At 38.3% G+C, this 27,695-nt stretch overlaps 1 protein-coding gene across 1 annotated transcript in view; it reads left to right on the top strand.

Annotated features, from left to right (window-relative positions):
* The window catches only part of LOC118242288 (thyroglobulin-like), a 33,586-nt gene extending 7,232 nt beyond the window's left edge, over positions 1-26,354 (top strand). Inside the window, exons 4-11 of the mRNA XM_081698647.1 lie at positions 4,791-5,006; positions 7,355-7,570; positions 12,828-13,043; positions 15,392-15,607; positions 20,866-21,081; positions 23,428-23,643; positions 25,990-26,205; positions 26,335-26,354. Of these exons, the coding sequence (XP_081554773.1) occupies positions 4,791-5,006; positions 7,355-7,570; positions 12,828-13,043; positions 15,392-15,607; positions 20,866-21,081; positions 23,428-23,643; positions 25,990-26,205; positions 26,335-26,354 (1,532 nt within the window). The remainder of the gene's footprint in view (positions 1-4,790; positions 5,007-7,354; positions 7,571-12,827; positions 13,044-15,391; positions 15,608-20,865; positions 21,082-23,427; positions 23,644-25,989; positions 26,206-26,334) is intronic.
* Positions 26,355-27,695: the final 1,341 nt, after the last annotated feature.

Raw genomic sequence — 27,695 nt, 5'->3', positions numbered from 1 at the left:
TTCATTAGGTCAGTTTGTACATTTTAAACACCATTAATTTGTCTTTAAAATGTTGCAAAGTGACAGACTTTTTATCAAATCTGCAAAGAAATGGACCTCCAGATCCATTGAACCCTTCAGAAAAAAATACAATACTTAGTTTAGTCTATACCAAACTTCACATACACCTGTGCTTTCATTCACTTATTCCACTAACAACAAAGCTTCACACATTACTTCACAACTTTAATTTGCAGCCCTCCTGTCTGACTGATTGATATCCATAAATATTATTTAAAGTAACAGGTACTGGGGCTCTATAGTACAGAATTCTCTACTTAACATATTCTGATAGGCCTTGTGAAGTGAGAGTCAGGAAAGGTAGTTCATATCCACACAGAAATTTACACATATTCATGTAAAGACAAAAAAGCCTTGCATATTCAATACAGATTCAATAGGTTATGAGCCAAAAGTGCCACTTTGTAAATTTTACACATGTGCAAGGTATGCACTACTTGCATGTGACAGACCTTTCATCAAACTTGCAAAGAAATGGACCTCCAGAGCCAATGAACCCTTCAGAAAAAATATAATACCTAGTTCATTCTTTACCAAACTTCACATACATCTGTGCTTTCACTCACTTAGTGCACTAACAACTAAGCTTCACACACTACTTCATAACTTTAATTTGCAGCCCTCCATTCGGACTGCTTGATATCCATAAATATTATTTAAAGTAACAGGTACTGGGGCCTTCTTTGACCTCATGGTGGCACTATAGCACAGCCTTTTATATTTTTGTGATTATCTCCCACAGCATAAAGCATAGAGATACATTTCCACTTCCATTGCATTCCTTGGCTGAAACCAAACAAAAAAAGTTGATGGAACTCTAAGCTCTGCCCACTGAGATTGATCATTTGCATAAAATGCAAAACCTAATTTGGTAAACTAATCATAGGTTTTTCACCCTATCACCACAATCTTAATATGAAAATATTCACACGAATTCGACACTCAATATTTATCAAAATCATTTTGAAATTGTCAAACAATATGGCTGCTATACACAAATGAATCATTCAGGAAGTTAGCATATTTAGCCGGAACAGTTAAAACTCAGCCAACTAGCTTTCATAAGACATTTGACATTTACCTTTACATTTAAAGCATTTAGCAGATGCTCTTATCCAGAGTGACTTACAAAAATGCTTTGTATATATCCTAGTACAGTAGGTTAGAGTCCAACATACCAATGAACTAGAATACTGTAGAAATACAGGGATCAATGCTGAAACCTAGAAGTATGAAATACATAAGGTCTATCTTAAACAATGATAAGTACAATAAACAATAAGTGCTAGAGTTTGTTAAACAACATCAGTGTAATAAACAATACCCTACAATAAGTACTAATTTAGTCAGTCAATATTGGAGCAGGGTCAGTAGTCCTTTAAATATTCCATGAATACATGGGTCTTTAGTTTGTATTTGAAGCCTGCAAAGGACTCTGCTGTCCGGACAGGAAGTGGAAGTTCATTCCCCCATTTTGGAGTCAGGACAGAAAATAGTCTCGATGCTTGTCTTCCATGAGACCTGAAGCACAGTATTTCAAGCTGAGCTGTACTTGAGGTTCAAAGTACTCGAGGTATGGATCGGGCTTTGACCATTGACCTCGTATGAAGGAGCTGGTTAATTTTTGGCTTTGTAGGCAAGCATCAAGATTTTAAATCAGATGCGTGCAGCTACTGGAAGCAGTGGAGTAACGTGTCAACTTCAGAAGATTGAAGACCAGTCTTGCTGCTGCATTCTGGACAAGTTGTAGAGGTTTGATGGCTCTTAGAGGAAAACCAGCAAGTAGCACATTGCAGTAGTCTATCTTTGAGATTACAAGAGACTGCACAAGCATCTGCGTACCTTCCTGCAAGAGAAAGGGCCGAATCCTTTGTACGTTACAAAGGAGAAATCTGCAAGACCGGATTAGATTTGAAACATGAGTTGAGAACTGGCTGTCCAAAGTTATGCCCAGGCTACGGGCAGCTTCGGATGGTGATACCAGGGAGTTCTTAAAAGAAACTGTGAGGTCATGTTAAGGGTTGGAAGTACCTGGGATGAACAGAAGCTCAGTTTTATTGGGGTTGAGCTTCAAGTGGTGGGCTGTGATCAAAGACGCAATGTTAGTCAAGCATGCTGAGATACATCTCGAGACCTGCATGTCAGAGGGTGGAAAAGAAATAAATAATTGCGTGTCATTAGTATAGCAGTGGTAGGAGAAACTATGAGAAGATATTATATCACCAAGAGAATGAGTATACAAAGAGAAGAGAAGGGGGCCCGATACTGAGCCCTGTGGAACACCAGTGGAGAGTCTAAATGGTTTGGATGTGGATCCTCTCCATGTCACCTGATAGTTTCCGTCCTATCTGGAGGGATGATCCTATCTCCAAGCAGACCCAGTCACACCAAGCCTGGAGAGAACAGAAAGAAGAATGTTGTTATTCACTGTGTCAAAAGCTGCTGAAAGGTCTAGAAGAATCAAAACAGATGACAGTTTGGCAGCTTTAGCAGCATGAAGTTTCTCTATCACTGCTATGAGGGCTGTTTCTGTAGAATGTGCTGGTTTGTAGCCAAACTGGTTAAGATCATGCAGCTGGTTCTGGGTGAGGAAAAGAGACAATTGACTGTAAACTGCTCATTCGAGGGCTTTTGATAGGAAAGAGAGAAGTGATACCGGTCTGTAGTTGGTAATGTTGGAGCTGTCGAGTATGGCTTGCTTGAAGATTGGTACCACCCTGGCAGTTTTGAATGCAGTTGGCACATATCCAGAAGATAAGGAGTTGTTGATGACAGAGATGAAAGGAAGCAGATCTCTTGCGATTGTCTGGAACAGAGCAGAAGGAATTGGATCCAGCGGACATGTAGTCGGGTTGCTGGAAGTCAGGAGTTGAAGAATTTTATCTGAGGAGATGGGAGTAAAAGAAGTAAGAGAGTTGGATGTTGGGGAATACACATTGGTTGGAGGGGTGGGAACAGAGAAAAAGGACTGGCAGATTGCTGCAACCTTCTCCTCAAAGAAGGTAATAAAATCCTCAGGAGTAAGAGATGAAGGAGGTGGAGGATTAAGGAGAGAAGAAAAAATAGTGAAGAGCTTGCGTGGATCGGATGCTGATGATTCAAATTTTTCTCTGTACTAGGATGACTGCGGCTGTTACTTCCAGTGAGAGCTTGGAAAGGAGAGACTGGTATGAGCTGAGGTCTGAATCTAGATGAGATTTCCTCCACCGCCTGTCTGCGGTCCTTAGTTCTCTCCTGTGGCAGCGAAGTGTTTCTGTTAGCCAGGGAGCAGATGGGGAGGACTTAGCCGGTCTAGAGGAGAGAGGGCACAGAAGATTCATTGATGTGGAGAGTGTAGAAATGAAAGAATTTGTAACTATATCTAACGAAAGAGAAGACGGAGTCAGGGTGCGGAAGGGTGGACAAAATAGCAGAAGCAAGGGAAGAGGGAGTTATGGAGTGCAGATTGCGACGGAAGGAGGAGGAACTCGTTAGGGAGGACTGGATGGAAAGAGAAGGAAGGGGGAGAGAGAAGGATAGAAAGTGATGGTCTGAGAGGTGGAGGGGGGTGACTGTGTTGTCCAATGCTGTGGTGGTACGGGTGAAGATCAGGTCGAGAACATTGCCTGCTTTGTGAGTTGGAGGAGAGTGGTTGAGGGTGAGGTTGAATGCTGTCAACAGTGGAAGGCTGCAGGAGGAATGCAGTTTGTCTGATGGAAGGTTGAAGTCACCAAGGAGAATGATTGGATTTCCTTCAATGGGGAATTGACTCAGGAGGATGTTGAGCTCATCAGTGAAGTGATCTAGGGAACCTGGAGTGCGGTAGATGACAATGATAAGACATGCTTCAAGTTGACGTTCCAGACATGCTTCAAATTGAGCAATCATGATGAAACTTAATTGCTGTGGATCCTTAAAGATTCTGTTACTCTGTAAAGTTTCAAAACATTTGGTCATTAGGGGCCCCTATTCAAGATAATCAAGTCTATCTCCAAAATATTTAATTTAGGAACATAATATTGGATGCATGTGATTCTTTGCAGGAGTGCTAACAACAGTGCATTTACAACTGCCTTTCAGAAATGTATGCTATTTTTGGATCATTAATTATAGAAAATTTGCATTTTTCAAGCTAGCCCTTGGATTCTCATTCAATCACATCAAATTAGGACTTGCAATAATCATCGAAGTCTTAAACTAAAAAATTATCAAAAAATGTTGACTTTTTGACTGTACGTGGCTACAATTGATCTAATGCATTCCTGTATGACTTTTTAAAAATGTTTTGTGAAATGTAGGTCACATCAACAGATAAATGACAGACATACACTATAAGTGACTGTGATGTTAAGTGCCAAGTTTGGGAGAGACAGACGCTCAGGAGGCCACTCAGTGAAAATGACATATTTTACATATTCTCAGAAGCCTTGTGTTTGAATCTATATATGCGCAAAAGTCAGGAAAAGTAGGTCACATCAACACAAAAATATTCAGACATACATGGAAGAACAGTTTGATATGGCGTGCAAAGTTTCAGGCAGTTAGTAGGTCTGGGGGCTGTACAGCATAAAATTAGCATACGCTAAAGAACAAAATATCAGAATGAAGCAGAGTGATTTTACAAAATATCAGATGAATGCTCCTCAGATTTTGCTAAAGTCTGTATACATAATTTGTGGCCTGGTCACAGACAATGTGAATCTAATATGATGACTTTATTCTCCCGCTATCTGTATATGTATCCTCATCAGATCATCCTAAGACTAAGTGTGAGCAGGATAGGGACAATGTGACGGTCAAATACATGATAGGAGCCTTCATCCCTCAGTGTGATGAGGAGGGTCACTACAGGCCTCTACAGTGCCACCCCTCCACAGGATACTGCTGGTGTGTGAACAGTACAGGGCAGAAGATAGAAGGAACCAACACCCCACCTGGTACCAAAACTCCCAACTGTGAAGCTCCAGGTAAAACAGTGGCACTATAATTGAGAACAATTAAAGAGTTTTGAGGCCATTCTCATGTTGTACTTATGGGTTTGACTAAATTAACTACTATGCATATAATCAAAATTTTTGTGTTTAAATCCATATAGACAAAGGTCAGGAAAAGTAGTTCAAATCAATACAGAGATATATAAACATATACACGATGACAATTCTGACATTCCTTGCAAAGTTTGATGGAGATCAGGAGGCTCTACAGTGCAGAATTCTCTAATTAACATATAACGACAGGCCTTGTGAAGTGAAAGACAGGAAAAGTAGTTCATATCCAAACATAAATTTACACATATTCAAGTAAGTACAAAAAAACCTTGTATATTGAATTCAGATTCAAGAGGTTATGAGCCAAAATTGCCACTTTGTAAATTTTACACATGTGCAAAGCAAGCAATACTTGCAGTTATATCATATAATCAGTGCAGGTAAAATTCATTATGTCAGTTTGTACATTTTAAACACCATTAATTTGTCTTTAAAATGTTGCAAAGTGACAGACTTTTAATCAAACCTGCAAAGAAATGGACCTTCAGATCCATTGAACCCTTCAGTAAAAAATACAATACCTAGTTCAGTCTATACCAAACTTCACATACACCTGTGCTTTCATTCACTTATTCCACTAACAACAAAGCTTCACACATTACTTCACAACTTTAATTTGTAGCCCTCCAGTCTGACTGATTGATTATGCATCAATATTATACAAAGTAACAGGTACTGGGGCCTTCTTTGGCCTCATGGTGGCGCTATAGCACAGCCATTTACATTTCTGTGATTATCTCCCACAGTATAAAGCATAGAGATACATTTCCACTTCTTTTGCTTTCCTTGGCTCAAACCAAACAAAAAAGGTTGATGGAATTCTAAGCTCTGCCCACTGAGATCGATAATTTGCACAATATGTGAAACCTACTTTTGTAAAAAAAATAATAGGTTTTTCACCCTATCACCACAATCTTAATATGAAAATATTCACACGAATTTGACACTCAATATTTATCAAAATCATTTTGAAATTGTCAAACAATATGGCTGCAATACGCAAATGAATCATTCAGGAAGTTAGCATATTTAGCATGAACAATTAAAACTCAGCCAATTAGCTTTCATTAGAAATTTGAAATGCTGCAAATTGACCAATCATGATGAAACTTATTTGCTGTGGATCCTGAAAGATTCTGTTACTCTGTAAAGTTTCAAAACATTTGGCATTAGGGAGCCCTATTCAAGATAATCAAGTATATCTCCAACAAATTTTAATTTAGGAACATAATATTGGATGCATGTGATTCTTTGCAGGAGTGCTAACAACAATGCATTTATAACTGCCTTTCAGAAATGTATGCTATTTTTGGATCATTAATTATAGAAAATTTGCACTTTTCAAGCTAGCCCTAGGATTTTTATTCAGTTACATCAAATTAGGACTTGCAATAACCATCAAAGTCTTAAACTAAAATATTATAAAAAAAATATTGACTTTTTTTTACTGCATGTGGCTGCAACCCATTAATCAAATGCATTCCTGTATGACTTTTCTTAGTTGTATCTCTGAAACTCCATGACAGTTTGTGTGATTTTGACCAAAATGGCCAAATCTTATGACGGTATAACATGCTTAGGAAAACTACAAAGTTTGAGACAAATCAGTCACCAAGAGGCATTGACATAGATGCTCAGGATACTCTATTGCTGAAGCTCTGACAGTTTGAGTGATTTTGACCAAAATGAACAGATCTATTCACAGTATAACATTTTGAGGAAAACTAAAGTTTGAGACAAATCGGTCACAGAGAGGCATTAAAATGCACAATTGCCTATTTTGCATATTAGCACAGGCCTTGCATGCTCATATCTAAATGGACAGAAATCATGAAATGTAGATCCCATCAACAGATAAATGACATGCACTGTAAGTGACTGTGATGTTAAGTGCCAAATTTGGGAGAGACAGACGCTCAAGAGGCCGATCAGTGAAAATCACCTGTTTTGCATATTAGCAGAAGCCTTGTGTTTGAATCCATACATGGGCAAAAGTCATGAAAAGTAGTTCACATCAACAGAAACATTCACAGACATACATGTAACAACAGTCTGATATGGCCTGCAAGTTTGAGACAGTTAATTCATCGGGAGGCTCTACAGCATAAAATTAGCATACGCTAAAGAACAAAATATCAAAATATCAGATGAAGTGCTCCTCAGATTTTACTCAAGTCTGTGTATAGAATTTGAGGCCCTGTGAAGGACAATATCAATCTAATATGATGACTTTATTCTCCCGCTATCTGTATATGTATCCTCATCAGATCATCCTAAGACTAAGTGTGAGCAGGAGAGGGACAATGTGACGGTCAAACACATGATGGGAGCCTTCATCCCTCAGTGTGATGAGGAGGGTCACTACAGGCCTCTACAGTGCCACCCCTCCACAGGATACTGCTGGTGTGTGAACAGTACAGGGCAGAAGATAGAAGGAACCAACACCCCACCTGGTACCAAAACTCCCAACTGTGAAGCTCCAGGTAAAACAGTGGCACTATAATTGAGAGCAATTAAAGAGTTTTGAGGCCATTCTCATGTTGTACTTATGGGTTTGACTAAATTAACTACTATGCATATAATCAAAATTTTTGTGTTTAAATCCATATAGACAAAGGTCAGGAAAAGTAGTTCAAATCAATACAGAGATATATAAACATATACACGATGACAATTCTGACATTCCTTGCAAAGTTTGATGGAGATCAGGAGGCTCTACAGTGCAGAATTCTCTAATTAACATATAACGACAGGCCTTGTGAAGTGAAAGACAGGAAAAGTAGTTCATATCCAAACATAAATTTACACATATTCAAGTAAGTACAAAAAAACCTTGTATATTGAATTCAGATTCAATAGGTTATGAGCCAAAAGTGCCACTCTGTACATTTTACACATGTGCAAAGCAAGCAATACTTGCAGTTATATCATATAATCAGTGCAGGTAAAATTCATTAGGTCAGTTTGTACATTTTAAACACCATTAATTTGTCTTTAAAATGTTGCAAAGTGACAGACTTTTAATCAAACCTGCAAAGAAATGGACCTCCAGATCCATTGAACCCTTCAGAAAAAAATACAATACTTAGTTCAGTCTATACCAAACTTCACATACACCTGTGCTTTCATTCACTTATTCCACTAACAACAAAGCTTCACACATTACTTCACAACTTTAACTTGCAGCCCTCCTGTCTGACTGATTGATATCCATAAATATTATTTAAAGTAACAGGTACTGGGGCTCTATAGTACAGAATTCTCTACTTAACATATTATGATAGGCCTTGTGAAGTGAGAGTCAGGAAAGGTAGTTCATATCCACACAGAAATTTACACATATTCATGTAAAGACAAAAAAACCCTGCATATTCAATACAGATTCAATAGGTTATGAGCCAAAAGTGCCACTTTGTAAATTTTACACATGTGCAAGGTATGCACTACTTGCATGTGACAGACCTTTCATCAAACTTGCAAAGAAATGGACCTCCAGAGCCAATGAACCCTTCAGAAAAAATATAATACCTAGTTCAGTCTTTACCAAACTTCACATACATCTGTGCTTTCACTCACTTAGTGCACTAACAACTAAGCTTCACACACTACTTCATAACTTTAATTTGCAGCCCTCCATTCGGACTGCTTGATATCCATAAATATTATTTAAAGTAACAGGTACTGGGGCCTTCTTTGACCTCATGGTGGCACTATAGCACAGCCTTTTATATTTTTGTGATTATCTCCCACAGCATAAAGCATAGAGATACATTTCCACTTCCATTGCATTCCTTGGCTGAAACCAAACAAAAAAGGTTGATGGAACTCTAAGCTCTGCCCACTGAGATTGATCATTTGCATAAAATGCAAAACCTAATTTGGTAAACTAATCATAGGTTTTTCACCCTATCACCACAATCTTAATATGAAAATATTCACACGAATTTGACACTCAATATTTATCAAAATCATTTTGAAATTGTCAAACAATATGGCTGCTATACACAAATGAATCATTCAGGAAGTTAGCATATTTAGCCGGAACAGTTAAAACTCAGCCAACTAGCTTTCATAAGACATTTGACATTTACCTTTACATTTAAAGCATTTAGCAGATGCTCTTATCCAGAGTGACTTACAAAAATGCTTTGTATATATCCTAGTACAGTAGGTTAGAGTCCAACATACCAATGAACTAGAATACTGTAGAAATACAGGGATCAATGCTGAAACCTAGAAGTATGAAATACATAAGGTCTATCTTAAACAATGATAAGTGCAATAAACAATAAGTGCTAGAGTTTGTTAAACAACATCAGTGTAATAAACAATACCCTACAATAAGTACTAATTTAGTCAGTCAATATTGGAGCAGGGTCAGTAGTCCTTTACATATTCCATGAATACATGGGTCTTTAGTTTGTATTTGAAGCCTGCAAAGGACTCTGCTGTCCGGACAGGAAGTGGAAGTTCATTCCACCATTTTGGAGTCAGGACAGAAAATAGTCTCGATGCTTGTCTTCCATGAGACCTGAAGCACAGTATTTCAAGCCGAGCTGTACTTGAGGTTCAAAGTACTCGAGGTATGGATCGGGCTTTGACCATTGACCTCGTATGAAGGAGCTGGTTAATTTTTGGCTTTGTAGGCAAGCATCAAGATTTTAAATCAGATGCGTGCAGCTACTGGAAGCAGTGGAGTAACGTGTCAACTTCAGAAGATTGAAGACCAGTCTTGCTGCTGCATTCTGGACAAGTTGTAGAGGTTTGATGGCTCTTAGAGGAAAACCAGCAAGTAGCACATTGCAGTAGTCTATCTTTGAGATCACAAGAGACTGCACAAGCATCTGCGTACCTTCCTGCAAGAGAAAGGGCCGAATCCTTTGTACGTTACAAAGGAGAAATCTGCAAGACCGGATTAGATTTGAAACATGAGTTGAGAACTGGCTGTCCAAAGTTATGCCCAGGCTACGGGCAGCTTCGGATGGTGATACCAGGGAGTTCTTAAAAGAAACTGTGAGGTCATGTTAAGGGTTGGAAGTACCTGAGATGAACAGAAGCTCAGTTTTATTGGGGTTGAGCTTCAAGTGGTGGGCTGTGATCAAAGACGCAATGTTAGTCAAGCATGCTGAGATACATCTCGAGACCTGCATGTCAGAGGGTGGAAAAGAAATAAATAATTGAGTGTCATTAGCATAGCAGTGGTAGGAGAAACTATGAGAAGATATTATATCACCAAGAGAATGAGTATACAAAGAGAAGAGAAGGGGGCCCAATACTGAGCCCTGTGGAACACCAGTGGAGAGTCTAAATGGTTTGGATGTGGATCCTCTCCATGACACCTGATAGTTTCAGTCCTATCTGGAAGGATGATCCTATATCCAAGCAGAGCCAGTCACACCAAGCCTGGAGAGAACAGAGAGAAGAATGTTGTTATTCACTGTGTCAAAGGCTGCTGAAAGGTCTAGAAGAATCAAAACAGATGACAGTTTGGCAGCTTTAGCAGCATGAAGTTTCTCTATCACTGCTATGAGGGCTGTTTCTGTAGAATGTGCTGGTTTGTAGCCAAACTGGTTAAGATCATGCAGCTGGTTCTGGGTGAGGAAAAGAGACAATTGACTGTAAACTGCTCATTCGAGGGCTTTTGATAGGAAAGAGAGAAGTGATACCGGTCTGTAGTTGGTAATGTTGGAGCTGTCGAGTATGGCTTGCTTGAAGATTGGTACCACCCTGGCAGTTTTGAATGCAGTTGGCACATATCCAGAAGATAAGGAGTTGTTGATGACAGAGATGAAAGGAAGCAGATCTCTTGCGATTGTCTGGAACAGAGCAGAAGGAATTGGATCCAGCGGACATGTAGTCGGGTTGCTGGAAGTCAGGAGTTGAAGAATTTTATCTGAGGAGATGGGAGTAAAAGAAGTAAGAGAGTTGGATGTTGGGGAATACACATTGGTTGGAGGGGTGGGAACAGAGAAAAAGGACTGGCAGATTGCTGCAACCTTCTCCTCAAAGAAGGTAATAAAATCCTCAGGAGTAAGAGATGAAGGAGGTGGAGGATTAAGGAGAGAAGAAAAAATAGTGAAGAGCTTGCGTGGATCGGATGCTGATGATTCAAATTTTTCTCTGTACTAGGATGACTGCGGCTGTTACTTCCAGTGAGAGCTTGGAAAGGAGAGACTGGTATGAGCTGAGGTCTGAATCTAGATGAGATTTCCTCCACCGCCTGTCTGCGGTCCTTAGTTCTCTCCTGTGGCAGCGAAGTGTTTCTGTTAGCCAGGGAGCAGATGGGGAGGACTTAGCCGGTCTAGAGGAGAGAGGGCACAGAAGATTCATTGATGTGGAGAGTGTAGAAATGAAAGAATTTGTAACTATATCTAACGAAAGAGAAGACGGAGTCAGGGTGCGGAAGGGTGGACAAAATAGCAGAAGCAAGGGAAGAGGGAGTTATGGAGTGCAGATTGCGACGGAAGGAGGAGGAACTCGTTAGGGAGGACTGGATGGAAAGAGAAGGAAGGGGGAGAGAGAAGGATAGAAAGTGATGGTCTGAGAGGTGGAGGGGGGTGACTGTGTTGTCCAATGCTGTGGTGGTACGGGTGAAGATCAGGTCGAGAACATTGCCTGCTTTGTGAGTTGGAGGAGAGTGGTTGAGGGTGAGGTTGAATGCTGTCAACAGTGGAAGGCTGCAGGAGGAATGCAGTTTGTCTGATGGAAGGTTGAAGTCACCAAGGAGAATGATTGGATTTCCTTCAATGGGGAATTGACTCAGGAGGATGTTGAGCTCATCAGTGAAGTGATCTAGGGAACCTGGAGTGCGGTAGATGACAATGATAAGACATGCTTCAAGTTGACGTTCCAGACATGCTTCAAATTGAGCAATCATGATGAAACTTAATTGCTGTGGATCCTTAAAGATTCTGTTACTCTGTAAAGTTTCAAAACATTTGGTCATTAGGGGCCCCTATTCAAGATAATCAAGTCTATCTCCAAAATATTTAATTTAGGAACATAATATTGGATGCATGTGATTCTTTGCAGGAGTGCTAACAACAGTGCATTTACAACTGCCTTTCAGAAATGTATGCTATTTTTGGATCATTAATTATAGAAAATTTGCATTTTTCAAGCTAGCCCTTGGATTCTCATTCAATCACATCAAATTAGGACTTGCAATAATCATCGAAGTCTTAAACTAAAAAATTATCAAAAAATGTTGACTTTTTGACTGTACGTGGCTACAATTGATCTAATGCATTCCTGTATGACTTTTTAAAAATGTTTTGTGAAATGTAGGTCACATCAACAGATAAATGACAGACATACACTATAAGTGACTGTGATGTTAAGTGCCAAGTTTGGGAGAGACAGACGCTCAGGAGGCCACTCAGTGAAAATGACATATTTTACATATTCTCAGAAGCCTTGTGTTTGAATCTATATATGCGCAAAAGTCAGGAAAAGTAGGTCACATCAACACAAAAATATTCAGACATACATGGAAGAACAGTTTGATATGGGGTGCAAAGTTTCAGGCAGTTAGTAGGTCTGGGGGCTGTACAGCATAAAATTAGCATACGCTAAAGAACAAAATATCAGAATGAAGCAGAGTGATTTTACAAAATATCAGATGAATGCTCCTCAGATTTTGCTAAAGTCTGTATACATAATTTGTGGCCTGGTCACAGACAATGTGAATCTAATATGATGACTTTATTCTCCCGCTATCTGTATATGTATCCTCATCAGATCATCCTAAGACTAAGTGTGAGCAGGATAGGGACAATGTGACGGTCAAATACATGATAGGAGCCTTCATCCCTCAGTGTGATGAGGAGGGTCACTACAGGCCTCTACAGTGCCACCCCTCCACAGGATACTGCTGGTGTGTGAACAGTACAGGGCAGAAGATAGAAGGAACCAACACCCCACCTGGTACCAAAACTCCCAACTGTGAAGCTCCAGGTAAAACAGTGGCACTATAATTGAGAACAATTAAAGAGTTTTGAGGCCATTCTCATGTTGTACTTATGGGTTTGACTAAATTAACTACTATGCATATAATCAAAATTTTTGTGTTTAAATCCATATAGACAAAGGTCAGGAAAAGTAGTTCAAATCAATACAGAGATATATAAACATATACACGATGACAATTCTGACATTCCTTGCAAAGTTTGATGGAGATCAGGAGGCTCTACAGTGCAGAATTCTCTAATTAACATATAACGACAGGCCTTGTGAAGTGAAAGACAGGAAAAGTAGTTCATATCCAAACATAAATTTACACATATTCAAGTAAGTACAAAAAAACCTTGTATATTGAATTCAGATTCAAGAGGTTATGAGCCAAAATTGCCACTTTGTAAATTTTACACATGTGCAAAGCAAGCAATACTTGCAGTTATATCATATAATCAGTGCAGGTAAAATTCATTATGTCAGTTTGTACATTTTAAACACCATTAATTTGTCTTTAAAATGTTGCAAAGTGACAGACTTTTAATCAAACCTGCAAAGAAATGGACCTTCAGATCCATTGAACCCTTCAGTAAAAAATACAATACCTAGTTCAGTCTATACCAAACTTCACATACACCTGTGCTTTCATTCACTTATTCCACTAACAACAAAGCTTCACACATTACTTCACAACTTTAATTTGTAGCCCTCCAGTCTGACTGATTGATTATGCATCAATATTATACAAAGTAACAGGTACTGGGGCCTTCTTTGGCCTCATGGTGGCGCTATAGCACAGCCATTTACATTTCTGTGATTATCTCCCACAGTATAAAGCATAGAGATACATTTCCACTTCTTTTGCTTTCCTTGGCTCAAACCAAACAAAAAAGGTTGATGGAATTCTAAGCTCTGCCCACTGAGATCGATAATTTGCACAATATGTGAAACCTACTTTTGTAAAAAAAATAATAGGTTTTTCACCCTATCACCACAATCTTAATATGAAAATATTCACACGAATTTGACACTCAATATTTATCAAAATCATTTTGAAATTGTCAAACAATATGGCTGCAATACGCAAATGAATCATTCAGGAAGTTAGCATATTTAGCATGAACAATTAAAACTCAGCCAATTAGCTTTCATTAGAAATTTGAAATGCTGCAAATTGACCAATCATGATGAAACTTATTTGCTGTGGATCCTGAAAGATTCTGTTACTCTGTAAAGTTTCAAAACATTTGGCATTAGGGAGCCCTATTCAAGATAATCAAGTATATCTCCAACAAATTTTAATTTAGGAACATAATATTGGATGCATGTGATTCTTTGCAGGAGTGCTAACAACAATGCATTTATAACTGCCTTTCAGAAATGTATGCTATTTTTGGATCATTAATTATAGAAAATTTGCACTTTTCAAGCTAGCCCTAGGATTTTTATTCAGTTACATCAAATTAGGACTTGCAATAACCATCAAAGTCTTAAACTAAAATATTATAAAAAAAATATTGACTTTTTTTTACTGCATGTGGCTGCAACCCATTAATCAAATGCATTCCTGTATGACTTTTCTTAGTTGTATCTCTGAAACTCCATGACAGTTTGTGTGATTTTGACCAAAATGGCCAAATCTTATGACGGTATAACATGCTTAGGAAAACTACAAAGTTTGAGACAAATCAGTCACCAAGAGGCATTGACATAGATGCTCAGGATACTCTATTGCTGAAGCTCTGACAGTTTGAGTGATTTTGACCAAAATGAACAGATCTATTCACAGTATAACATTTTGAGGAAAACTAAAGTTTGAGACAAATCGGTCACAGAGAGGCATTAAAATGCACAATTGCCTATTTTGCATATTAGCACAGGCCTTGCATGCTCATATCTAAATGGACAGAAATCATGAAATGTAGATCCCATCAACAGATAAATGACATGCACTGTAAGTGACTGTGATGTTAAGTGCCAAATTTGGGAGAGACAGACGCTCAAGAGGCCGATCAGTGAAAATCACCTGTTTTGCATATTAGCAGAAGCCTTGTGTTTGAATCCATACATGGGCAAAAGTCATGAAAAGTAGTTCACATCAACAGAAACATTCACAGACATACATGTAACAACAGTCTGATATGGCCTGCAAGTTTGAGACAGTTAATTCATCGGGAGGCTCTACAGCATAAAATTAGCATACGCTAAAGAACAAAATATCAAAATATCAGATGAAGTGCTCCTCAGATTTTACTCAAGTCTGTGTATAGAATTTGAGGCCCTGTGAAGGACAATATCAATCTAATATGATGACTTTATTCTCCCGCTATCTGTATATGTATCCTCATCAGATCATCCTAAGACTAAGTGTGAGCAGGAGAGGGACAATGTGACGGTCAAACACATGATGGGAGCCTTCATCCCTCAGTGTGATGAGGAGGGTCACTACAGGCCTCTACAGTGCCACCCCTCCACAGGATACTGCTGGTGTGTGAACAGTACAGGGCAGAAGATAGAAGGAACCAACACCCCACCTGGTACCAAAACTCCCAACTGTGAAGCTCCAGGTAAAACAGTGGCACTATAATTGAGAGCAATTAAAGAGTTTTGAGGCCATTCTCATGTTGTACTTATGGGTTTGACTAAATTAACTACTATGCATATAATCAAAATTTTTGTGTTTAAATCCATATAGACAAAGGTCAGGAAAAGTAGTTCAAATCAATACAGAGATATATAAACATATACACGATGACAATTCTGACATTCCTTGCAAAGTTTGATGGAGATCAGGAGGCTCTACAGTGCAGAATTCTCTAATTAACATATAACGACAGGCCTTGTGAAGTGAAAGACAGGAAAAGTAGTTCATATCCAAACATAAATTTACACATATTCAAGTAAGTACAAAAAAACCTTGTATATTGAATTCAGATTCAATAGGTTATGAGCCAAAAGTGCCACTCTGTACATTTTACACATGTGCAAAGCAAGCAATACTTGCAGTTATATCATATAATCAGTGCAGGTAAAATTCATTAGGTCAGTTTGTACAATTTTAAACACCATTAATTTGTCTTTAAAATGTTGCAAAGTGACAGACTTTTAATCAAACCTGCAAAGAAATGGACCTCCAGATCCATTGAACCCTTCAGAAAAAAATACAATACTTAGTTCAGTCTATACCAAACTTCACATACACCTGTGCTTTCATTCACTTATTCCACTAACAACAAAGCTTCACACATTACTTCACAACTTTAACTTGCAGCCCTCCTGTCTGACTGATTGATATCCATAAATATTATTTAAAGTAACAGGTACTGGGGCTCTATAGTACAGAATTCTCTACTTAACATATTATGATAGGCCTTGTGAAGTGAGAGTCAGGAAAGGTAGTTCATATCCACACAGAAATTTACACATATTCATGTAAAGACAAAAAAACCCTGCATATTCAATACAGATTCAATAGGTTATGAGCCAAAAGTGCCACTTTGTAAATTTTACACATGTGCAAGGTATGCACTACTTGCATGTGACAGACCTTTCATCAAACTTGCAAAGAAATGGACCTCCAGAGCCAATGAACCCTTCAGAAAAAATATAATACCTAGTTCAGTCTTTACCAAACTTCACATACATCTGTGCTTTCACTCACTTAGTGCACTAACAACTAAGCTTCACACACTACTTCATAACTTTAATTTGCAGCCCTCCATTCGGACTGCTTGATATCCATAAATATTATTTAAAGTAACAGGTACTGGGGCCTTCTTTGACCTCATGGTGGCACTATAGCACAGCCTTTTATATTTTTGTGATTATCTCCCACAGCATAAAGCATAGAGATACATTTCCACTTCCATTGCATTCCTTGGCTGAAACCAAACAAAAAAGGTTGATGGAACTCTAAGCTCTGCCCACTGAGATTGATCATTTGCATAAAATGCAAAACCTAATTTGGTAAACTAATCATAGGTTTTTCACCCTATCACCACAATCTTAATATGAAAATATTCACACGAATTTGACACTCAATATTTATCAAAATCATTTTGAAATTGTCAAACAATATGGCTGCTATACACAAATGAATCATTCAGGAAGTTAGCATATTTAGCCGGAACAGTTAAAACTCAGCCAACTAGCTTTCATAAGACATTTGACATTTACCTTTACATTTAAAGCATTTAGCAGATGCTCTTATCCAGAGTGACTTACAAAAATGCTTTGTATATATCCTAGTACAGTAGGTTAGAGTCCAACATACCAATGAACTAGAATACTGTAGAAATACAGGGATCAATGCTGAAACCTAGAAGTATGAAATACATAAGGTCTATCTTAAACAATGATAAGTGCAATAAACAATAAGTGCTAGAGTTTGTTAAACAACATCAGTGTAATAAACAATACCCTACAATAAGTACTAATTTAGTCAGTCAATATTGGAGCAGGGTCAGTAGTCCTTTACATATTCCATGAATACATGGGTCTTTAGTTTGTATTTGAAGCCTGCAAAGGACTCTGCTGTCCGGACAGGAAGTGGAAGTTCATTCCACCATTTTGGAGTCAGGACAGAAAATAGTCTCGATGCTTGTCTTCCATGAGACCTGAAGCACAGTATTTCAAGCCGAGCTGTACTTGAGGTTCAAAGTACTCGAGGTATGGATCGGGCTTTGACCATTGACCTCGTATGAAGGAGCTGGTTAATTTTTGGCTTTGTAGGCAAGCATCAAGATTTTAAATCAGATGCGTGCAGCTACTGGAAGCAGTGGAGTAACGTGTCAACTTCAGAAGATTGAAGACCAGTCTTGCTGCTGCATTCTGGACAAGTTGTAGAGGTTTGATGGCTCTTAGAGGAAAACCAGCAAGTAGCACATTGCAGTAGTCTATCTTTGAGATCACAAGAGACTGCACAAGCATCTGCGTACCTTCCTGCAAGAGAAAGGGCCGAATCCTTTGTACGTTACAAAGGAGAAATCTGCAAGACCGGATTAGATTTGAAACATGAGTTGAGAACTGGCTGTCCAAAGTTATGCCCAGGCTACGGGCAGCTTCGGATGGTGATACCAGGGAGTTCTTAAAAGAAACTGTGAGGTCATGTTAAGGGTTGGAAGTACCTGGGATGAACAGAAGCTCAGTTTTATTGGGGTTGAGCTTCAAGTGGTGGGCTGTGATCAAAGACGCAATGTTAGTCAAGCATGCTGAGATACATCTCGAGACCTGCATGTCAGAGGGTGGAAAAGAAATAAATAATTGCGTGTCATTAGTATAGCAGTGGTAGGAGAAACTATGAGAAGATATTATATCACCAAGAGAATGAGTATACAAAGAGAAGAGAAGGGGGCCCGATACTGAGCCCTGTGGAACACCAGTGGAGAGTCTAAATGGTTTGGATGTGGATCCTCTCCATGTCACCTGATAGTTTCCGTCCTATCTGGAGGGATGATCCTATCTCCAAGCAGACCCAGTCACACCAAGCCTGGAGAGAACAGAAAGAAGAATGTTGTTATTCACTGTGTCAAAAGCTGCTGAAAGGTCTAGAAGAATCAAAACAGATGACAGTTTGGCAGCTTTAGCAGCATGAAGTTTCTCTATCACTGCTATGAGGGCTGTTTCTGTAGAATGTGCTGGTTTGTAGCCAAACTGGTTAAGATCATGCAGCTGGTTCTGGGTGAGGAAAAGAGACAATTGACTGTAAACTGCTCATTCGAGGGCTTTTGATAGGAAAGAGAGAAGTGATACCGGTCTGTAGTTGGTAATGTTGGAGCTGTCGAGTATGGCTTGCTTGAAGATTGGTACCACCCTGGCAGTTTTGAATGCAGTTGGCACATATCCAGAAGATAAGGAGTTGTTGATGACAGAGATGAAAGGAAGCAGATCTCTTGCGATTGTCTGGAACAGAGCAGAAGGAATTGGATCCAGCGGACATGTAGTCGGGTTGCTGGAAGTCAGGAGTTGAAGAATTTTATCTGAGGAGATGGGAGTAAAAGAAGTAAGAGAGTTGGATGTTGGGGAATACACATTGGTTGGAGGGGTGGGAACAGAGAAAAAGGACTGGCAGATTGCTGCAACCTTCTCCTCAAAGAAGGTAATAAAATCCTCAGGAGTAAGAGATGAAGGAGGTGGAGGATTAAGGAGAGAAGAAAAAATAGTGAAGAGCTTGCGTGGATCGGATGCTGATGATTCAAATTTTTCTCTGTACTAGGATGACTGCGGCTGTTACTTCCAGTGAGAGCTTGGAAAGGAGAGACTGGTATGAGCTGAGGTCTGAATCTAGATGAGATTTCCTCCACCGCCTGTCTGCGGTCCTTAGTTCTCTCCTGTGGCAGCGAAGTGTTTCTGTTAGCCAGGGAGCAGATGGGGAGGACTTAGCCGGTCTAGAGGAGAGAGGGCACAGAAGATTCATTGATGTGGAGAGTGTAGAAATGAAAGAATTTGTAACTATATCTAACGAAAGAGAAGACGGAGTCAGGGTGCGGAAGGGTGGACAAAATAGCAGAAGCAAGGGAAGAGGGAGTTATGGAGTGCAGATTGCGACGGAAGGAGGAGGAACTCGTTAGGGAGGACTGGATGGAAAGAGAAGGAAGGGGGAGAGAGAAGGATAGAAAGTGATGGTCTGAGAGGTGGAGGGGGGTGACTGTGTTGTCCAATGCTGTGGTGGTACGGGTGAAGATCAGGTCGAGAACATTGCCTGCTTTGTGAGTTGGAGGAGAGTGGTTGAGGGTGAGGTTGAATGCTGTCAACAGTGGAAGGCTGCAGGAGGAATGCAGTTTGTCTGATGGAAGGTTGAAGTCACCAAGGAGAATGATTGGATTTCCTTCAATGGGGAATTGACTCAGGAGGATGTTGAGCTCATCAGTGAAGTGATCTAGGGAACCTGGAGTGCGGTAGATGACAATGATAAGACATGCTTCAAGTTGACGTTCCAGACATGCTTCAAATTGAGCAATCATGATGAAACTTAATTGCTGTGGATCCTTAAAGATTCTGTTACTCTGTAAAGTTTCAAAACATTTGGTCATTAGGGGCCCCTATTCAAGATAATCAAGTCTATCTCCAAAATATTTAATTTAGGAACATAATATTGGATGCATGTGATTCTTTGCAGGAGTGCTAACAACAGTGCATTTACAACTGCCTTTCAGAAATGTATGCTATTTTTGGATCATTAATTATAGAACATTTGCATTTTTCAAGCTAGCCCTTGGATTCTCATTCAATCACATCAAATTAGGACTTGCAATAATCATCGAAGTCTTAAACTAAAAAATTATCAAAAAATGTTGACTTTTTGACTGTACGTGGCTACAATTGATCTAATGCATTCCTGTATGACTTTTTAAAAATGTTTTGTGAAATGTAGGTCACATCAACAGATAAATGACAGACATACACTATAAGTGACTGTGATGTTAAGTGCCAAGTTTGGGAGAGACAGACGCTCAGGAGGCCACTCAGTGAAAATGACATATTTTACATATTCTCAGAAGCCTTGTGTTTGAATCTATATATGCGCAAAAGTCAGGAAAAGTAGGTCACATCAACACAAAAATATTCAGACATACATGGAAGAACAGTTTGATATGGCGTGCAAAGTTTCAGGCAGTTAGTAGGTCTGGGGGCTGTACAGCATAAAATTAGCATACGCTAAAGAACAAAATATCAGAATGAAGCAGAGTGATTTTACAAAATATCAGATGAATGCTCCTCAGATTTTGCTAAAGTCTGTATACATAATTTGTGGCCTGGTCACAGACAATGTGAATCTAATATGATGACTTTATTCTCCCGCTATCTGTATATGTATCCTCATCAGATCATCCTAAGACTAAGTGTGAGCAGGAGAGGGACAATGTGACGGTCAAACACATGATAGGAGCCTTCATCCCTCAGTGTGATGAGGAGGGTCACTACAGGCCTCTACAGTGCCACCCCTCCACAGGATACTGCTGGTGTGTGAACAGTACAGGGCAGAAGATAGAAGGAACCAACACCCCACCTGGTACCAAAACTCCCAACTGTGAAGCTCCAGGTAAAACAGTGGCACTATAATTGAGAGCAATTAAAGAGTTTTGAGGCCATTCTCATGTTGTACTTATGGGTTTGACTAAATTAACTACTATGCATATAATCAAAATTTTTGTGTTTAAATCCATATAGACAAAGGTCAGGAAAAGTAGTTCAAATCAATACAGAGATATATAAACATATACACGATGACAATTCTGACATTCCTTGCAAAGTTTGATGGAGATCAGGAGGCTCTACAGTGCAGAATTCTCTAATTAACATATAACGACAGGCCTTGTGAAGTGAAAGACAGGAAAAGTAGTTCATATCCAAACATAAATTTACACATATTCAAGTAAGTACAAAAAAACCTTGTATATTGAATTCAGATTCAAGAGGTTATGAGCCAAAATTGCCACTTTGTAAATTTTACACATGTGCAAAGGAAGCAATACTTGCAGTTATACCATATAATCAGTGCAGGTAAAATTCATTATGTCAGTTTGTACATTTTAAACACCATTAATTTGTCTTTAAAATGTTGCAAAGTGACAGACTTTTAATCAAACCTGCAAAGAAATGGACCTTCAGATCCATTGAACCCTTCAGTAAAAAATACAATACCTAGTTCAGTCTATACCAAACTTCACATACACCTGTGCTTTCATTCACTTATTCCACTAACAACAAAGCTTCACACATTACTTCACAACTTTAATTTGTAGCCCTCCAGTCTGACTGATTGATTATGCATCAATATTATACAAAGTAACAGGTACTGGGGCCTTCTTTGGCCTCATGGTGGCGCTATAGCACAGCCATTTACATTTCTGTGATTATCTCCCACAGTATAAAGCATAGAGATACATTTCCACTTCTTTTGCTTTCCTTGGCTCAAACCAAACAAAAAAGGTTGATGGAACTCTAAGCTCTGCCCACTGAGATCGATAATTTGCACAATATGTGAAACCTACTTTTGTAAAAAAAATCATAGGTTTTTCACCCTATCACCACAATCTTAATATGAAAATATTCACACGAATTTGACACTCAATATTTATCAAAATCATTTTGAAATTGTCAAACAATATGGCTGCAATACGCAAATGAATCATTCAGGAAGTTAGCATATTTAGCATGAACAATTAAAACTCAGCCAATTAGCTTTCATTAGAAATTTGAAATGCTGCAAATTGACCAATCATGATGAAACTTATTTGCTGTGGATCCTGAAAGATTCTGTTACTCTGTAAAGTTTCAAAACATTTGGCATTAGGGAGCCCTATTCAAGATAATCAAGTATATCTCCAACAAATTTTAATTTAGGAACATAATATTGGATGCATGTGATTCTTTGCAGGAGTGCTAACAACAATGCATTTATAACTGCCTTTCAGAAATGTATGCTATTTTTGGATCATTAATTATAGAAAATTTGCACTTTTCAAGCTAGCCCTAGGATTTTTATTCAGTTACATCAAATTAGGACTTGCAATAACCATCAAAGTCTTAAACTAAAATATTATAAAAAAAATATTGATTTTTTTACTGCATGTGGCTGCAACCCATTAATCAAATGCATTCCTGTATGACTTTTCTTAGTTGTATCTCTGAAACTCCATGACAGTTTGTGTGATTTTGACCAAAATGGCCAAATCTTATGACGGTATAACATGCTTAGGAAAACTACAAAGTTTGAGACAAATCGGTCACCAAGAGGCATTGACATAGATGCTCAGGATACTCTATTGCTGAAGCTCTGACAGTTTGAGTGATTTTGACCAAAATGAACAGATCTATTCACAGTATAACATTTTGAGGAAAACTAAAGTTTGAGACAAATCGGTCACAGAGAGGCATTAAAATGCACAATTGCCTATTTTGCATATTAGCACAGGCCTTGCATGCTCATATCTAAATGGACAGAAATCATGAAATGTAGATCCCATCAACAGATAAATGACATGCACTGTAAGTGACTGTGATGTTAAGTGCCAAATTTGGGAGAGACAGACGCTCAAGAGGCCGATCAGTGAAAATCACCTGTTTTGCATATTAGCAGAAGCCTTGTGTTTGAATCCATACATGGGCAAAAGTCATGAAAAGTAGTTCACATCAACAGAAACATTCACAGACATACATGTAACAACAGTCTGATATGGCCTGCAAGTTTGAGACAGTTAATTCATCGGGAGGCTCTACAGCATAAAATTAGCATACGCTAAAGAACAAAATATCAAAATATCAGATGAAGTGCTCCTCAGATTTTACTCAAGTCTGTGTATAGAATTTGAGGCCCTGTGAAGGACAATATCAATCTAATATGATGACTTTATTCTCCCGCTATCTGTATATGTATCCTCATCAGATCATCCTAAGACTAAGTGTGAGCAGGAGAGGGACAATGTGACGGTCAAACACATGATAGGAGCCTTCATCCCTCAGTGTGATGAGGAGGGTCACTACAGGCCTCTACAGTGCCACCCCTCCACAGGATACTGCTGGTGTGTGAACAGTACAGGGCAGAAGATAGAAGGAACCAACACCCCACCTGGTACCAAAACTCCCAACTGTGAAGCTCCAGGTAAAACAGTGGCACTATAATTGAGAGCAATTAAAGAGTTTTGAGGCCATTCTCATGTTGTACTTATGGGTTTGACTAAATTAACTACTATGCATATAATCAAAATTTTTGTGTTTAAATCCATATAGACAAAGGTCAGGAAAAGTAGTTCAAATCAATACAGAGATATATAAACATATACACGATGACAATTCTGACATTCCTTGCAAAGTTTGATGGAGATCAGGAGGCTCTACAGTGCAGAATTCTCTAATTAACATATAACGACAGGCCTTGTGAAGTGAAAGACAGGAAAAGTAGTTCATATCCAAACATAAATTTACACATATTCAAGTAAGTACAAAAAAACCTTGTATATTGAATTCAGATTCAAGAGGTTATGAGCCAAAATTGCCACTTTGTAAATTTTACACATGTGCAAAGCAAGCAATACTTGCAGTTATATCATATAATCAGTGCAGGTAAAATTCATTATGTCAGTTTGTACATTTTAAACACCATTAATTTGTCTTTAAAATGTTGCAAAGTGACAGACTTTTAATCAAACCTGCAAAGAAATGGACCTTCAGATCCATTGAACCCTTCAGTAAAAAATACAATACCTAGTTCAGTCTATACCAAACTTCACATACACCTGTGCTTTCATTCACTTATTCCACTAACAACAAAGCTTCACACATTACTTCACAACTTTAATTTGTAGCCCTCCAGTCTGACTGATTGATTATGCATCAATATTATACAAAGTAACAGGTACTGGGGCCTTCTTTGGCCTCATGGTGGCGCTATAGCACAGCCATTTACATTTCTGTGATTATCTCCCACAGTATAAAGCATAGAGATACATTTCCACTTCTTTTGCTTTCCTTGGCTCAAACCAAACAAAAAAGGTTGATGGAACTCTAAGCTCTGCCCACTGAGATCGATAATTTGCACAATATGTGAAACCTACTTTTGTAAAAAAAATCATAGGTTTTTCACCCTATCACCACAATCTTAATATGAAAATATTCACACGAATTTGACACTCAATATTTATCAAAATCATTTTGAAATTGTCAAACAATATGGCTGCAATACGCAAATGAATCATTCAGGAAGTTAGCATATTTAGCATGAACAATTAAAACTCAGCCAATTAGCTTTCATTAGAAATTTGAAATGCTGCAAATTGACCAATCATGATGAAACTTATTTGCTGTGGATCCTGAAAGATTCTGTTACTCTGTAAAGTTTCAAAACATTTGGCATTAGGGAGCCCTATTCAAGATAATCAAGTATATCTCCAACAAATTTTAATTTAGGAACATAATATTGGATGCATGTGATTCTTTGCAGGAGTGCTAACAACAATGCATTTATAACTGCCTTTCAGAAATGTATGCTATTTTTGGATCATTAATTATAGAAAATTTGCACTTTTCAAGCTAGCCCTAGGATTTTTATTCAGTTACATCAAATTAGGACTTGCAATAACCATCAAAGTCTTAAACTAAAATATTATAAAAAAAATATTGATTTTTTTACTGCATGTGGCTGCAACCCATTAATCAAATGCATTCCTGTATGACTTTTCTTAGTTGTATCTCTGAAACTCCATGACAGTTTGTGTGATTTTGACCAAAATGGCCAAATCTTATGACGGTATAACATGCTTAGGAAAACTACAAAGTTTGAGACAAATCGGTCACCAAGAGGCATTGACATAGATGCTCAGGATACTCTATTGCTGAAGCTCTGACAGTTTGAGTGATTTTGACCAAAATGAACAGATCTATTCACAGTATAACATTTTGAGGAAAACTAAAGTTTGAGACAAATCGGTCACAGAGAGGCATTAAAATGCACAATTGCCTATTTTGCATATTAGCACAGGCCTTGCATGCTCATATCTAAATGGACAGAAATCATGAAATGTAGATCCCATCAACAGATAAATGACATGCACTGTAAGTGACTGTGATGTTAAGTGCCAAATTTGGGAGAGACAGACGCTCAAGAGGCCGATCAGTGAAAATCACCTGTTTTGCATATTAGCAGAAGCCTTGTGTTTGAATCCATACATGGGCAAAAGTCATGAAAAGTAGTTCACATCAACAGAAACATTCACAGACATACATGTAACAACAGTCTGATATGGCCTGCAAGTTTGAGACAGTTAATTCATCGGGAGGCTCTACAGCATAAAATTAGCATACGCTAAAGAACAAAATATCAAAATATCAGATGAAGTGCTCCTCAGATTTTACTCAAGTCTGTGTATAGAATTTGAGGCCCTGTGAAGGACAATATCAATCTAATATGATGACTTTATTCTCCCGCTATCTGTATATGTATCCTAATCAGATCATCCTAAGACTAAGTGTGAGCAGGAGAGGGACAATGTGACGGTCAAACACATGATAGGAGCCTTCATCCCTCAGTGTGATGAGGAGGGTCACTACAGGCCTCTACAGTGCCACCCCTCCACAGGATACTGCTGGTGTGTGAACAGTACAGGGCAGAAGATAGAAGGAACCAACACCCCACCTGGTACCAAAACTCCCAACTGTGAAGCTCCAGGTAAAACAGTGGCACTATAATTGAGAGCAATTAAAGAGTTTTGAGGCCATTCTCATGTTGTACTTATGGGTTTGACTAAATTAACTACTATGCATATAATCAAAAATTTTTGTGTTTAAATCCATATAGACAAAGGTCAGGAAAAGTAGTTCAAATCAATACAGAGATATATAAACATATACACGATGACAATTCTGACATTCCTTGCAAAGTTTGATGGAGATCAGGAGGCTCTACAGTGCAGAATTCTCTAATTAACATATAACGACAGGCCTTGTGAAGTGAAAGACAGGAAAAGTAGTTCATATCCAAACATAAATTTACACATATTCAAGTAAGTACAAAAAAACCTTGTATATTGAATTCAGATTCAAGAGGTTATGAGCCAAAATTGCCACTTTGTAAATTTTACACATGTGCAAAGCAAGCAATACTTGCAGTTATATCATATAATCAGTGCAGGTAAAATTCATTATGTCAGTTTGTACATTTTAAACACCATTAATTTGTCTTTAAAATGTTGCAAAGTGACAGACTTTTAATCAAACCTGCAAAGAAATGGACCTTCAGATCCATTGAACCCTTCAGTAAAAAATACAATACCTAGTTCAGTCTATACCAAACTTCACATACACCTGTGCTTTCATTCACTTATTCCACTAACAACAAAGCTTCACACATTACTTCACAACTTTAATTTGTAGCCCTCCAGTCTGACTGATTGATTATGCATCAATATTATACAAAGTAACAGGTACTGGGGCCTTCTTTGGCCTCATGGTGGCGCTATAGCACAGCCATTTACATTTCTGTGATTATCTCCCACAGTATAAAGCATAGAGATACATTTCCACTTCTTTTGCTTTCCTTGGCTCAAACCAAACAAAAAAGGTTGATGGAACTCTAAGCTCTGCCCACTGAGATCGATAATTTGCACAATATGTGAAACCTACTTTTGTAAAAAAAATCATAGGTTTTTCACCCTATCACCACAATCTTAATATGAAAATATTCACACGAATTTGACACTCAATATTTATCAAAATCATTTTGAAATTGTCAAACAATATGGCTGCAATACGCAAATGAATCATTCAGGAAGTTAGCATATTTAGCATGAACAATTAAAACTCAGCCAATTAGCTTTCATTAGAAATTTGAAATGCTGCAAATTGACCAATCATGATGAAACTTATTTGCTGTGGATCCTGAAAGATTCTGTTACTCTGTAAAGTTTCAAAACATTTGGCATTAGGGAGCCCTATTCAAGATAATCAAGTATAGCTCCAACAAATTTTAATTTAGGAACATAATATTGGATGCATGTGATTCTTTGCAGGAGTGCTAACAACAATGCATTTATAACTGCCTTTCAGAAATGTATGCTATTTTTGGATCATTAATTATAGAAAATTTGCACTTTTCAAGCTAGCCCTAGGATTTTTATTCAGTTACATCAAATTAGGACTTGCAATAACCATCAAAGTCTT

The sequence above is a fragment of the Electrophorus electricus genome, chromosome 16, assembly GCF_041902795.1.
Source record: "Electrophorus electricus isolate QZ-2024a chromosome 16, ASM4190279v1, whole genome shotgun sequence".
NCBI lineage: Eukaryota > Metazoa > Chordata > Actinopteri > Gymnotiformes > Gymnotidae > Electrophorus > Electrophorus electricus.
This window is presented reverse-complemented; position numbering and strand designations above follow the sequence as displayed.